The sequence below is a fragment of the Myxine glutinosa genome, chromosome 4 (genome assembly GCF_964187855.1).
Source record: "Myxine glutinosa chromosome 4, kmMyxGlut1.1, whole genome shotgun sequence".
Classification (NCBI taxonomy): domain Eukaryota; kingdom Metazoa; phylum Chordata; class Myxini; order Myxiniformes; family Myxinidae; genus Myxine; species Myxine glutinosa.
The window spans coordinates 91,888,815-91,902,309 of record NC_136264.1 but is presented as its reverse complement, the minus strand read 5'-3'; the positions used below and the strand labels follow the sequence as shown (position 1 = coordinate 91,902,309).

General features: G+C 44.1%; 1 protein-coding gene across 1 annotated transcript in view; it reads left to right on the top strand.

Annotated features, from left to right (window-relative positions):
* The window catches only part of SUCLG2 (succinate-CoA ligase GDP-forming subunit beta), a 309,494-nt gene that overhangs the window by 65,500 nt on the left and 230,499 nt on the right, over nt 1-13,495 (top strand). Inside the window, exon 4 of the mRNA XM_068112925.2 lies at nt 9,588-9,678. Within this exon, the coding sequence (XP_067969026.2) occupies nt 9,588-9,678 (91 nt within the window). The remainder of the gene's footprint in view (nt 1-9,587; nt 9,679-13,495) is intronic.

Sequence of the window (13,495 nt, the reverse complement as noted above, 5' to 3'; positions counted from 1 at the left end):
TTTCCTATTTGGCATTGAGGACCTCCATCCATTGTTGAGAAAGCAGAAGCAGCATGTCCAGAGTAGAGTGTCCAGGTCTGAAACCAAATTGATGATCAGAGATCAAGCCATTGGAGTAGAGGAAAGATTTCATATCTGAAGCAATGATGGATTCCATGACTTTGCTGATAATTGGGAGAAGGCTGATTGGTCTGTAGTTGCTGGGATCTGTTTTTGCACCTTTTTGTGCAAAGCGGTGATGTTGGCAGATTTCCAAGCAGATGGAAGATGACCTTGAGCAAAAGAGAGGGTGAAGAGAACAGAGAGAGGGAGTGAAAGAGCGGAAGAACAGGATTTTAGGACCCGTGGGCTGATGCCGTCAGGTCCAGTTGCAGAATCCGAGTCGAGGGTTGACAGAAACTTTTCCACCTTGTCAGGAGGAAAGGACACAGAGTCCAGGAGCAGCTGGGTACGACTGGGTACGGTGGGTACAGAGAGGGATGGGTTTGGGACACAAGATTTAGAGGCAAACACAGAGCTGAGGCATTCAGCTTTTTCACGTGCGGAGTCAGCCGTGTGGCCATTTGAGGTGAGGGAGGGGATGGAGGGGGAACAAACACCAGAAACAGATTTGACCAGACGCCACCAGGATTTGGAAGAGGGAGACAGATAAGAGAGTTCGGTCCTGAGAACGGAGAGATATTGTTTCCCGGCTCTCCTGAGGGTGGACACACACTCGTTTCAGGCTTTGTCAAAGGAAATGAGATTTCCTTCCGTTGGATTTGCTTTCCAGGAGACGAAAGCAAGTTGTTTCTGGGCAATAGCCTCACCACAAGATTCCGTGTACCATGGACGGGAGGAAGGGTATGACAACTGAAGACGAGATGGGATAAATCTGTGCATGAGAGAGAGCAATTTACTTTGGAAGAATTCCCAGGATGAGTTGATGTCAGAGGCGGTAGAGATGGGAGACCAGTCCAGAAGATTGATGGCTGCTTGAAGACCGTGCCAGTTGGCCTGAGTGAAATGCCAGACTCGTCGACGCTGAGGAGGCTCTCTGAGAATGGTCAGAGAGATGTCCACTTTAACAAGCACATGATCAGAAGAGCCGATTGGAGCAGAAGGAGAGCAGACATTGTCAGGGAAGTTAGTCAAAACCAAGTCCAGAAGAGAAGATGCTCCGTTGACTGAAATCCGGGTCGGAAATTGACAGATTGTGTCAGTCCCAGTGAGTCACAGAAGTCCTTTGCTGAAGAGCCATGGCATGGCTGGTGAGAGAGGTACCCACACCCAGCCAACTGGCATGGTGACAGTTGAAATCACCACATATGAGGAAGAGAGAGTTGGGATGGGTAGATAGAAGTTGGTCCCTATTCTCAGACAGCGAGATGTAGATGGAGTCATCACTGTTTGGTGGATGGTACAACACACATATGAACAAAAGGTGGGAGCGAAGGGGAAACCGTAGCCAAAGGTATTCCTTTGGATTCCTCGCAGGGCGAGTGAGGAAGAGAGTTTTTTATAAAGATGGCAACCCCACCTCCAGGACGAGGCTCAGGTCTATCATACCGGAGGAGGGAGTAACCTGGGAGAGATACCAAGGAATCAGAGACATCATGAAGGAGGAAAGTTTCTGTTAAGCAGATCACGTCTGGTTTGTCAGAAGCAACCTGTATGGAGAGATCAGACAAGTTTGAGCGAAGGACCTGGATGTTTGAGGTCCATACTGTTAAGGAAGAGGAAGGGGGAGCATCGGATACAGAACAGGGGGGGGGGGAGTGGTAGGGTAAGATGTGGAAGAGGAGGAAGAGGTAGGGAGAGCTGTTGAAGGTGTGTCAGAGATTACAGAATAGCTTGGAGAAAGGGAAGAATGGGGCGGACAAAAGGTTTGATGGTGATTGGGAGAGGCGCAGTGAGGTGTTATTTGACGAGGGGGAAGAGCGAGGCAGAAGGTTGAGGGAGATGAAGGTGAAAGTTGGAAGGGGGAAGAAGCGGGGAGGTCACTTTGAGGAGGAGGGGTGAGAGGGGAGTCTAGGAGGGGAGGAGCGAGGGAGAGTCTCGGAGGGGAGGGGTGTGGGGGGAGATTTGAAAGGAATGGGTGATTGGGAAGATTTGGAGGGGAGGGGCAAGGGGGAAGATTTGAAAGAGATGGGTGATGGGGATGATTTGGAGGGGAGGGGCAAGGGGGTAGATTTAGAGGGGAGGGGTGATGGGGAAGTTTTGGAGGGGAGGGGTGATGGGGAAGTTTTGGAGGGAAGGGGTGATGGGGAAGATTTGGAGGGGAGGGGCAAGGGGGAAGATTTGAAAGGGATGGGTGATGGGGAAGATTTGGAGGGGAGGGGTGAGATTGGATTTTGAAAAGTGTACGATTAATAGGAAACGAACATTTATTGCAAAATGAGTTTCTTGAGACATTCGAGTCAAAAATACATTTGAGGATGCTGGAGGGAGGATGGAGTGCTGGAGAGTTTAGGGAATGAATGAAAGATGCACTACAAGAGATGGAATTTTTTTTTGGAATTAATAGATTTGTTGAGCAAGTCGAAAGCATCCTTTTATAGAAGAAGAAGAAAAAGGTGTTATAGAATATGACAGAATACAGGTCTTCAGGGGACAGCTTCGTTTTACATATGGATAATTAGGAACAGAACAGGAAAGAAATTCATTAGGATTTTATCCCTATTTATTTCTTTGCTTGTTAACAAAGAAACAAAACAAACTAAACTAAAACATGAAAGTTTTATGCAAGCCGTTTTACTAATCTAGTGAGATTGTTGCTGCTGTTTTCGTGCAATCAGAATATGGAATCGGGGCATAGTTCGTGACAACGCCACTTGCATATCATCGGACACATCAAGTCAATTTCTCCACTTTGATTTCAGGTTCAATAATGCAGAGAAACCTGTTTCACAGAGATACGTAGTTGTGAAGGGAACTAACACATTCATTGCCCTCTTCGCCAAGCTAGGGTAAGCTGCTATATGCTCACACCAAAACTGCTTAAAATCCAGCCCAGCCTTTCCGAAATCAGCTTTCTTTCTTTGATCTTCTTGGAACTCTATCAAATCATCCTTCACTAAATCGTTGTCACTCATCGTAGAAATATCAAACGAGAAAGGGTTCTGGATCCAAACGGATTCCGTGCTAAGATCATCAATATCTGAGAAGTAGCCCTCAAAATTGGTACTTAGGACTTTCAAATGGTCCTTGACTTCTTGAAGTATTTCCCCAGGCAATGCCTTTTCATCTTCTCCATCAAGAAGGATATCGCCAAGGCTTGGAAAGTTCACCATGTTTCCACTTTCAACACGGCGACTCCAAATAGGTAATATCTTCGTGAATGCCACTAACTTTCCCCTGGCTTGAATAATGTCCACATCCCTTCCCTGCATCGACATGTTCAAATCATTGAGGTGACCGAATATATCGGCCAAATATCCCAGGCTAACAATAAAATGCTCATCTTCAAAACTGTTCGCAAGAGGGGATTGTTGATGCCTGAGGAATTCGAGAATTTCTTCCCGAAGTTCCACTACACGTGCGAAAACACGACCACAAGATAGCCAACGTACCTCTGTGTGGTGCAGTAAAACACAATGTTCCGCCCAAATCTCATCACAGAATTTTTGAAATAGTCGATGATTTAATACCCGTCCACGAATAAAGTTGACTGTCTGCACGACTATTACCATTTATTATATATTTAAAGTTGGTATTTCATTGAATTTATTACAATTTATTATTATTATTTATTACGAGTCCCATACCCCCAGATTTTGGTCCCCATACCCCCAAGGGGTATGGATACCCCAGGTTAAGAACCCCAGGCCTAGAGGTATGCACACTTGCTTCTTAGCTGTCTGGCCTCCGTTCAAATCTCGGGCCAGCTATAAACTGTCATTCCGGTGCTTCACAGGCAGGGTGATTCAGCAACGTGTGTGCCTAGGATGTCCCTAGGATGGACGTTTAATACCATGGGCATGGTGTCCTTCACAAAGAGTCGGTGAGCTATCGCCAGCACCCTGAACAGCGTCTAACTTACTCCCCTGACTAATGTTGGGAAGGCAATAGCAAACCATCCAGTATACCCCTTGCTAAGAAACTGCTTCGGCAGCACCGACCTTCTGCAACAGAGTATCTATGGTACATCAGATCAGAGAATCTTTGCATGCAAAATAGTCAAAAGGAATATGATGAGAATAAATGATCAAAAATTAGTCCCGAGAGCGTTTCCACAAATAACATGAGAGGGTTGCTGGAGTTGTTAAGGTTGCTGTTATTTCTGTTGTCGTTATTATCCTTATGAATAACGAAAAATAAAAATACCTGCTGTATCGACTCTTTTTCTTCCCAATCTTCAAGTACAAATTGGGAACCATTTAGGTAAATTGGAGACCTGTTACAATGACAATATTTGTCTTGCAAGGAAAGCAAATTTGCTTTTGCAAAGTCTGTTTAACCCAGGAGTTAATGGACTGCAGGACGAAGAAGAGTCTCAACAGGAAAGGGATTTCTGCATGAATGAAACTAAGCCGTTAATAAATACCATGTCATTAAAACATTCGTTGGTATTATGCCCCAAAAAAACAAAGTGAATTTGTACGGTCATTTGTAACAGTGTTTTGATATGCTGCAAACATCATTACCTCCAAGTATTTACTCAAACAATCTCCTGTATATTTGCTTAATTGCTGTTGTTCATTGAAAAAATTTCAGGTAATTATACATGGCACACTCCAGGTAAAAAAAGACGAATCTATTGTGACGTTTAACCAAAACAAACTATGCAATTATTTTGCTTAATTTGTAATTGCAGTGGCTAATTAGACGCAGCCAAACGTTTTCTGCATATTTTGATATGCCCTTCGGGAAGGAGGGGATGGCGAGTGTTGCCAGCTAGTACACCTGGTGCTGGACTGGATGAGAGGGTGGAATGTTATCGATAACCTGGTGTTTGACTCGAACGCTTGAATAACTTATGCAAAAGCTTATTGGGTATCTGTTCTCGATATCATGGTATATATGATTGCCTGATAGAGTGCAATGCTTTTCCTATCCATGTGTCTGACTGGCTAAGATGGCGTAAATCAGAGAGACCAATCAAAAATCATAATTGTACATTATTGGCTGGCAGGATAACCAGCCTTTAGATGTACTAGTGGGGTCACCCGTGGGAATCCCACGGGCATGGAGGTGTATCGTTGCGATCGGTGCAGCCGTTTTTGCGGTACCCAGGACAATAACGTCAGGTGGGGGTCCAAACCTGAAAATGCTGGAGACCAAAGCTGAAATTGGAAAAACTAAATAGCCTATTTTACTCCTGGAGATCCCAGGATTACCCACCCAAAATATCGTTGCGATCGGTTCAGCCGATTTTGCGGTACCTTCGAACGGATGGACAGACAGACGGACGGTCAGACGGACGGACATTTGGTGAATTATAGTAAGATTTAACATTGTTCATCATAACTTGACTAAGGTTTGTTTGATCGGAAAGAAATTGTCCTCTCCAGATAGCCTATATATAGCAAGGCACATTTACACCTACTTTACATCATAGCCCTCCGAGTTAAAGGTAAAGGTCAAATGGCGGTCTGAATTTCTTTTTTTTTGTCATCCCTCAATTTTGCCAATGCGGAATCTCAGACCGCTCAGCCCCATAAGATGTCCTTGCATCATAATGGTGTACCTGCACTGAACTTTTTTTTTTTTAAAGAAATAATTTTCCCTTGATTTTCTTGATGCTGAGTTTTATGGGTGGATTGTAGATGGGGACACCCTCTCTTAATTTGCACACTATCCCTAAATGTTGATGGTCAAGGTCGTCTGGCGGTCCAAAAGAAAAGTGACCATCGTTGGATAATAAGGAGGCTTACCCTTTGGCGATCGCTTTGTCATCGCAAATATCTAGTTTACCATTTGAGGTTTTGTCATAAAATTTAAACAAACCTTTATTATGAGAATATGGAGAATATTGTTGCGGTTTTGAGAACCCACACAGATAACATCATTAAAGGTTAAAGGTTGCACCCCATAGATAGGCCACAAGCAACACGTAGGTCACCATAGGACGTCAGTTATTTCATAGTCTGTGTTTAGATAAGGCCATTTTCCAATAGTTGCATCTGCGTTGCGTCAATCAAATAAGAGGATGCCCTTCCGTTCATTTTGGCAGCCTCCCTTCCAAGCGACGCCATTAAGCGCTAGCCAGTCTGTACTCGCCCTCGTCCTTTAGGTTGCCAGCAGCGTTCGCCACCTAGCTGGGCTTCCACCCAAACCAGCCCAGAAAACCATGAGGTAAGGCCCGAAAAGGGGGCGGAGCACCAGGATGAAGGTGCGGCCACGTCAACCAGCCATCAAGGCGGGGCCAGTAAGCCATAACCAGCGAACCAGGGCTGGAGTGGGATCGCCTGACAGGCGTGGCTTTGGGGCTTCGAGAGCGTTCGCTGGCTTGGGCTATAAAAGCGCGAACACAAAGCCCTTGAAGAGGACTTATGCAGCGGCGCTCGTTGAACAGGACTGCTGCGATTTGGAGGACTTGGAAGGACTTATGCAGCGGCGCTCGTTGAACAGGACTGTGCGCAGAAGACTTATCGTGGTTGGAAGGACTTGTTGGGAGGTTGGCTTGTGATAAGAACTTACGGAGCAGCGCTCATTACCGAAGACTGAAGCCAAGCAATGGTATTACAAAGGGTGCGCTGTGGCAACCCGCTGCACTAAGGGCGAGCACGCGGCACGCATTGCCAAGAACTGCAGCGTGCAGGACATTGGGGAGGGGCGCTTGGGGCGAGTAAGACCGGTAGCGCCAGTACAAAAGCGCCGGTACACGAATTACGTACGCCGATAGCCCAAGTTTACCTTCCCCCGTCATTATAATTGTCCGCTCGCGTTACACTACATGGAGAGCTGCCTGCCGGGTTTCATCTGTTGGACCGGAGCCTGACCGGAGCCGGACTGGAGCCTGGACACCATCGCCGGACCTTCCACCCTACCATCTGCATCCCCGTGTGAGTCTGGAGTCTGAGACCGAATCTGAGAGCGATCGGGCCCGTGTCCAGGGAATAGAGTAAGACTGTTTAAGACTGCCCTGTGTACTTTTCCTTCCTCTTTCTTTCTTGTACATTCTTTCTTTTCCTCTTCTTATTTGTACATAATTAATAAACCAATCTGTTCTTCCTATTTTCCCGGTTTCCTCTTATTCCGATCGTCCTAGTCTTTTCTCCATTGGGTAAACGCGGCACGATTCGGAACCGCTATAATCGGGTTAGCCATTGTTAACAGCTCGGATCGCGGATCACTATCCACTCGGCGTTTCCACCTGATATCCGTGATTCGAGCGGGAGTTATTCCCTGGCTTCACGGTCGGTGGTAGTACTTAGGTAATAGGACTACAACTCGACCAACAACCCTATTTACCAGCGACCAGAAGGAACGTTATAACCGCCAGGGTCGTGTCGGCCAGATAAGAGACAAGGGGATTAACCCCCTCTTAATAAGGGGAGAGCCGATGTCGGAGATCCGCAACAATATTAATTAATAATTGGGTCAAAATGTTAAAGGGCAAAGTCATAGTCCAAAAAGCCCTTAATTAGCCCGTTCGCAGCACTGCACAGCCGAAACGGCCGGGTTTTGTTATCACTTCTGCGTTTCTTTATTTTGTCCTGTTGCATTTTGAGATGCTTTCCAATTTATCATTTGAGATTTTATCATCAAATCTTGAACAAAACTCGATGAGAATACGGAGCATATTAATGAATAACATTTACATTTTTTCCAAGCTGTTGTTTTCATCAAGTTTAGTTGCAGTACGTACGCCCGGCTTTGCATTTTGGGATGCTTTCTTGTTTTATTTTGCGTTCTACATGGATAGCTATATGGGACATCGAGTTCCTCAAATCCTTTGGACTGACATGTACAGTCACGTGAAAAAGTAAGTACACCCCATGTAAAGTTTTGACTTTTTCAACATATTTCAACATACAGCTATTTGATCTTCATTTCAAAAATATTGACAGATAAAGGTGATATAATATAACAAATATCATGAAACAGTTACATTTTGTAGTCCATTGTATAATTTAAATAAACATAAATGCAAATTTCGCATGTGGAAAAAGTAAGTACACCCTTGGCTCTAATAGGTGGTATTGCCCCCTTTGGCAGAAACAACCTCAAGTAGGCGTTTCTTATAACTGTCTACCAGTCTCTGACATCGACTGGGAGAAATTTTTTCCCACTCCACCATGCAGAATTCTTTCAGCTGTGCGATGTTTGAGGGGTTTCTTGTATGCACAGCTCGTTTCAAATCCCCCCACAACATCTCGATGGGATTTAGATCTGGGCTTTGACTTGGCCATTCCAGAACCCTCCATTTCTTTCTTTTCAGCCATTCCTTGGTGGATTTACTGGTATGTTTAGGGTCATTGTCATGTTGCAAGGTCCACCCTCAGTTGAGCTTCAACTCTCCGACAGATGGCCTCACATTATCCTCAAGCACCCTCTGGTGCAATGAAGAATTCATAGTGGATTCTATGATGGTGAGCTGCCCAGGCACTGATGCAGGAAAGCTGCCCCAAACCATAATATTTCCACCACCATGCTTTACAGTTGGTATCAGGTTCTTCTGGTCAAATGCTGTCTTTGGTTTTCGCCAAACATGTCTTCTGGTACTGTGGCCAAATAGCTCCACCTTTGACTCATCTGTCCAGAGCACATTGTTCCAGAAGTGCTGGTCTTTGCCTCGGTGTTCATTGGCAAACTTTAGTCTTGCCCTGATGTTCTTTCTGGTTAGAAAAGGTTTCCTCCTGGCACACCTCCCATGTAGATCAAATTTGTGCAGCCTCTTTCTAATGGTAGACTCGTGCACTTTGACATCAACAGTGGCAAGAGCTACCTGTAGGTCCCGTGATGACATTTTGGGGTTCTTAGAGACTTCTTTCAGCATCTTGCGGTCTGCTCTCGGGCTGAACTTGCTGGGGCGGCCTGGCCTGAACAAGTTGGCAGTTGTTTGGAATCTTCTCCACTTGTAGATGATCTTCCGGACAGTCGAATGATTGATTTCAAATTGTTTGGAGATCTTTTAAAATCCCTTCCCAGACTTGTAGGCATCTATAACCTTCTTTCTGAAGGCCTCAGAGAGCTCTTCTGATCTAGGCATGGTGATGCCACACACTTCAACAACAAAGAGCAAACCAAACGAAATGTCTGAGGTTTAAATAAGACAGGTTCCTCCAAGGTCCTCTCTAACGATGTTCTAATCATTTGCACCTGAGCTGGTGCACCTGATTCTAATTTTAGGTATTTGAAGTAGTGATAAATGTAGGGGTGTACTTCCTTTTTCCACATGCGAAATTTGCATTTATGTTTATTTAAATTATACAATGGACTACAAAATGTAAATGTTTCATGATATTTGTTATATTATATCATCTTTATCTATCAATATTGTTGAAATGAAGATCAAATAACTGTATGTTGAAATATGTTGAAAAAGTCAAAACTTTACATGGGGTGTACTTACTTTTTCATGTGACTGTAGTTGCCATGCTGATAATGGATATGAGTGGTGAATGCCGAGGAGTTACACATCTTAGAAAATGACTTTGCAGTGTGCAGGTGATTGAAGACGTTACAAAGAAGATGATTGGCTACAACCTGGTTACGAAGCAGACACCGAAGGAGGGAGTCAAAGTGAAGAAGGTGAGCTGTGTGCATGGCTGTGCGATGTATTCTTTATTTTCAAGTTGTATACCTCTGTAATTTTAAATGAGATGGCTTGCACATTGGACTCCATAAAAATGACCGCTCTTGTGTGCTGTTTGCATTATATGGTACAATAGTTACAAGGAAGAACCCTTCTTGCAAATAAACTATTATGTTGTTGTTTATTTGACATGGTTATTAGCCCGTTGCTCCACACAGCGGGAGACGGGTTTTTGCAATTGCTTCAGTCTCTGTCTGTCCGTCTGTCCAGGCCTCAACTTTTTTTCCATTTGAGCTTTTGGCATCAAATTTTCAACAAACCTTTCTTATGCGAATATGGAGAAAATAATTAAAAGACGGGTCGAAATATCAAAAGGCAAAGTCTTGGTGTATATTTTACATGTATATCTTTTTAAATACATTCTGCTGATTTTGATGCACCTATGCCTCTAATCCTTCCCATGCTTTTTACTGTATATATCCTCCTTTCGTTTATCCTGCCTTATGGTCGTGTTATTTTATAATGAAATTTGTTTGCGTTCCTTGTCATTCCTTGGAATGTGCAGATGAGGGGCCGTTCAAGTGCACTTTCTTTTTTTAAATTTTAATGTCGCATGTAAAATATGAATAGTTACCATTTTGGAATTAGCCTTTTTGACTTGCAGTGATCAAATCCATTTGTGAACTGATCTGTCCTTTGTTATATATAATGTCCCTTCTTAAGCATGTGAATTAGTATGCCATTTAATTATATTACAGTGTACTATTTTGCTGCCATGAATTTTTTTCTCTATGTTTCAATGTTTATGATCGGTTGAATAAACCATTTTCTACTACTACTACGACTACTACTACTACTACTACTACTACTACTACTACTACTACCACTACCACCACCACCACCACCACATTATGTAATGGCTTCCGTGTTTCTTTATTTAACACTAGAGGGGCTGCCTGGGGGATGGGGAGAAGTGTAACCCAGCGCTGCCCGCTGGGTGAGCTTTTCCCGGTGGTGGTTTCGGAAGGTGTTGGACGTTGAAAAGCTATGGAGTTATTGGCCTCATGGTGGTTACCTTATTCCTGCGGGTTACCTTATTCCTGCGGGCGGGCGGCACCACTGCCTGACCCCACATCCCAATATACACTTTATATCGGCCATTGGTGGCCTCAAAATGGATGTCAAGGCCAACATGTGATCGCTTAAAACCTTGCCTAGATTCTCAAGTACGAAACGTTGGGGCCTCTCAGTGCTATAGTTCAGCCATGAAAGAGTAACATGCAAATGAACAAATAAACAAACAAACACTTAAAAATATTTACAAGATTTCAACGTTTTCAATGCGCAACATGTGCGGGAGCGAAATGGCCACATTTAATTGTTTGATGTCAGTTTCTTGATTTTCAGAAATACAAACACCCATTCATCCAGAGAATAGGCTTGTGGAGGAGGGGTGCCCATGACCGGACCTTCTGTATCCCCAGCACCTGTGCAACATTTGATGGAGATTGGCGCAACGAGTTTTTTTCTATGTTTTTTTGGATGTACACACAGACATATGGAGAATTGCCTTGCTGGGGGAGATTTTTTTTGTACCCACGACGTGACCCTGGGTACATATGCAAAATTTTGTGTGGATTGGCCCAACCGTACAGGTTGAAATCACAAAGGGGCTTCCCACCCTCACGGAAGCAGCAGTGGGGATGGGGTTGGGGAGGGAGGCTGGGGGTAGTTGTTGCCAGATTCTGAAATACCTACACCCAAAATTTGGGGTCTCTAGGTGCCAAGGTTTGGCCGTGAAACAATAACATACACGCAAACGAACACACACTTGAAAATATTTACAACACCGAGTGTCTGTCCAGTCCATAACATTTTATGAGAACATGAAGAACACAAGTTAATAAAATTTACAATTTTTTTAACTGTCGTTTTTGTCAAGTTTAGTTTGAGTACAAAGTAGATGGGCTTTGTATTTCGAGATGTTTTCTAGTTTTTTTTTTTTTTTTTTTTTTTTGTATGCAGAATCGAGGCTCGTGAAACCTAACATTTATCACACAAACAAATCAGACAGACAAACAAACATAGTATATAAAAAGGGGAGCAGTAGACAAGATGGGGAGAGAAGGGGAAGCACATAAACACAACATTTGAGAGCAGGGACATCGGGAATGTGTGGGAGGGAGAGGGCTTGAGCGGAGGTGGCGTGGGAAGGTGTGTGGGGGGTGGGAGAAGTATAAAACACAAGGACACCAAGAACTTCCAGGAAAGAAGTTGGTATTTCAAAAAAGTGGATTTGGGGTTAAATTAGCAGGGGTAGAAAAGATCAAGGTTTTGGATGGTGGAAGATAAGAGATGGTGGTGAACAGCTGTTTTAAAGACCTGGAGGGAGGAGTGGGATTGAAGAGAGTGAGGGAGTTTGTTCCAGAGGCGGGAGAAAAGAGGAATGAAGGAGTGAAGGTGAGCAGAGAGTCTTGATTTTGGCAGTTTAACCATAAGAGGGTTGCAGGCAGATCTTGTGCGACCTGCAGGAATATTTGGGGGACAGAGCCCAGAGAGAGCTGTGGGAGCAAGGCCGGAGAGGAGTCGGTAGAAGACAGAAAGACCACCAACCTGCCTGCGGTGGGTACGTGAATGGCCCTCGGAGGTAGCTTCATCGCTGGAGATTCCAATGATTCTGAACGCTTTGGTTTCAACAGAGTGAAGACGAGTCTGATAATAATATAGTCTAAATAAAGAAAATTAACTAAACATAGTAATATAGATAATATAGATTATAGATATATATCTAATATATTATATCTAATATATAATATATTATTTAAATATAGATAATAAGCTAAATAAATAAACTAAATATAGTCTGATAATAATCAGAGTAATAGTTGTTTATTGGGAAGGACAATTTGCGCTGGCACTCTTTTACTATGACAAAAGCATAGTTAAGGTGCGACATGTAAACCTAAATAAAGCTTCCTTTATTGTCTGGCGTTTCAAAGTAGGTAAGATGGTTTAATGCAGTCAAGGAACAAATACACTTGTTTTAAGGTTTGAATATTCTGCCGGTTGTTATTATCTCTGCCACCGAAGGTTGATGGAGGTTATGTTTTCACGGCTGTATGTTTGTCTGCCTGTGAGCAGGATATCTCGAAAAGTTGTGGACAGATTCGGACGAAGCTTCGTGGACAGGTTGGATGTGTGACAAGGACTAATCGATTCGATTTTGGTGATCTGAATATGGAGTTGGATACGAGAATTATTTAAAATTTTAAAGCGATTATTCACCATTGAGTAACAAAAAAAAAACCCACCTTTAGAGGCCATTTTTCCCCGCAAAGCGGGGGTTGGCCTTTTTCGGGAACCGTGGTTGTTGTTGTTTTTCGGTCCCCTATTTGAAGCAATGTTTTACGGCCGGATGCCCTTCCTGACGCCAACCCTTTTTGCCGCCTTTAACGACAAACAGGGAATTACCAGTGAACTGGTACTCAATTAGCCGACCTCGGAAGGATGACAGGCTGAGTCAACCCCCCTGGCGTTAATTCAGCGATCGACCGGGATTCGAACCCAGGATCCTTGGATCCTAAGCCGGCACCCTAGCCGCTAGCCCAACACCAGGGATTCACCATTGAGTAAAACCACCGTTTAGATGGTTTTACTCAATGGTGAATCCCTGGTGTTGGGCTAGCGGCTAGGGTGCCGGCTTAGGATCCAAGGATCCTGGGTTCGAATCCCGGTCGATCGCTGAATTAACGCCAGGGGGGTTGACTCAGCCTGTCATCCTTCCGAGGTCGGCTAATTGAGTACCAGTTCACT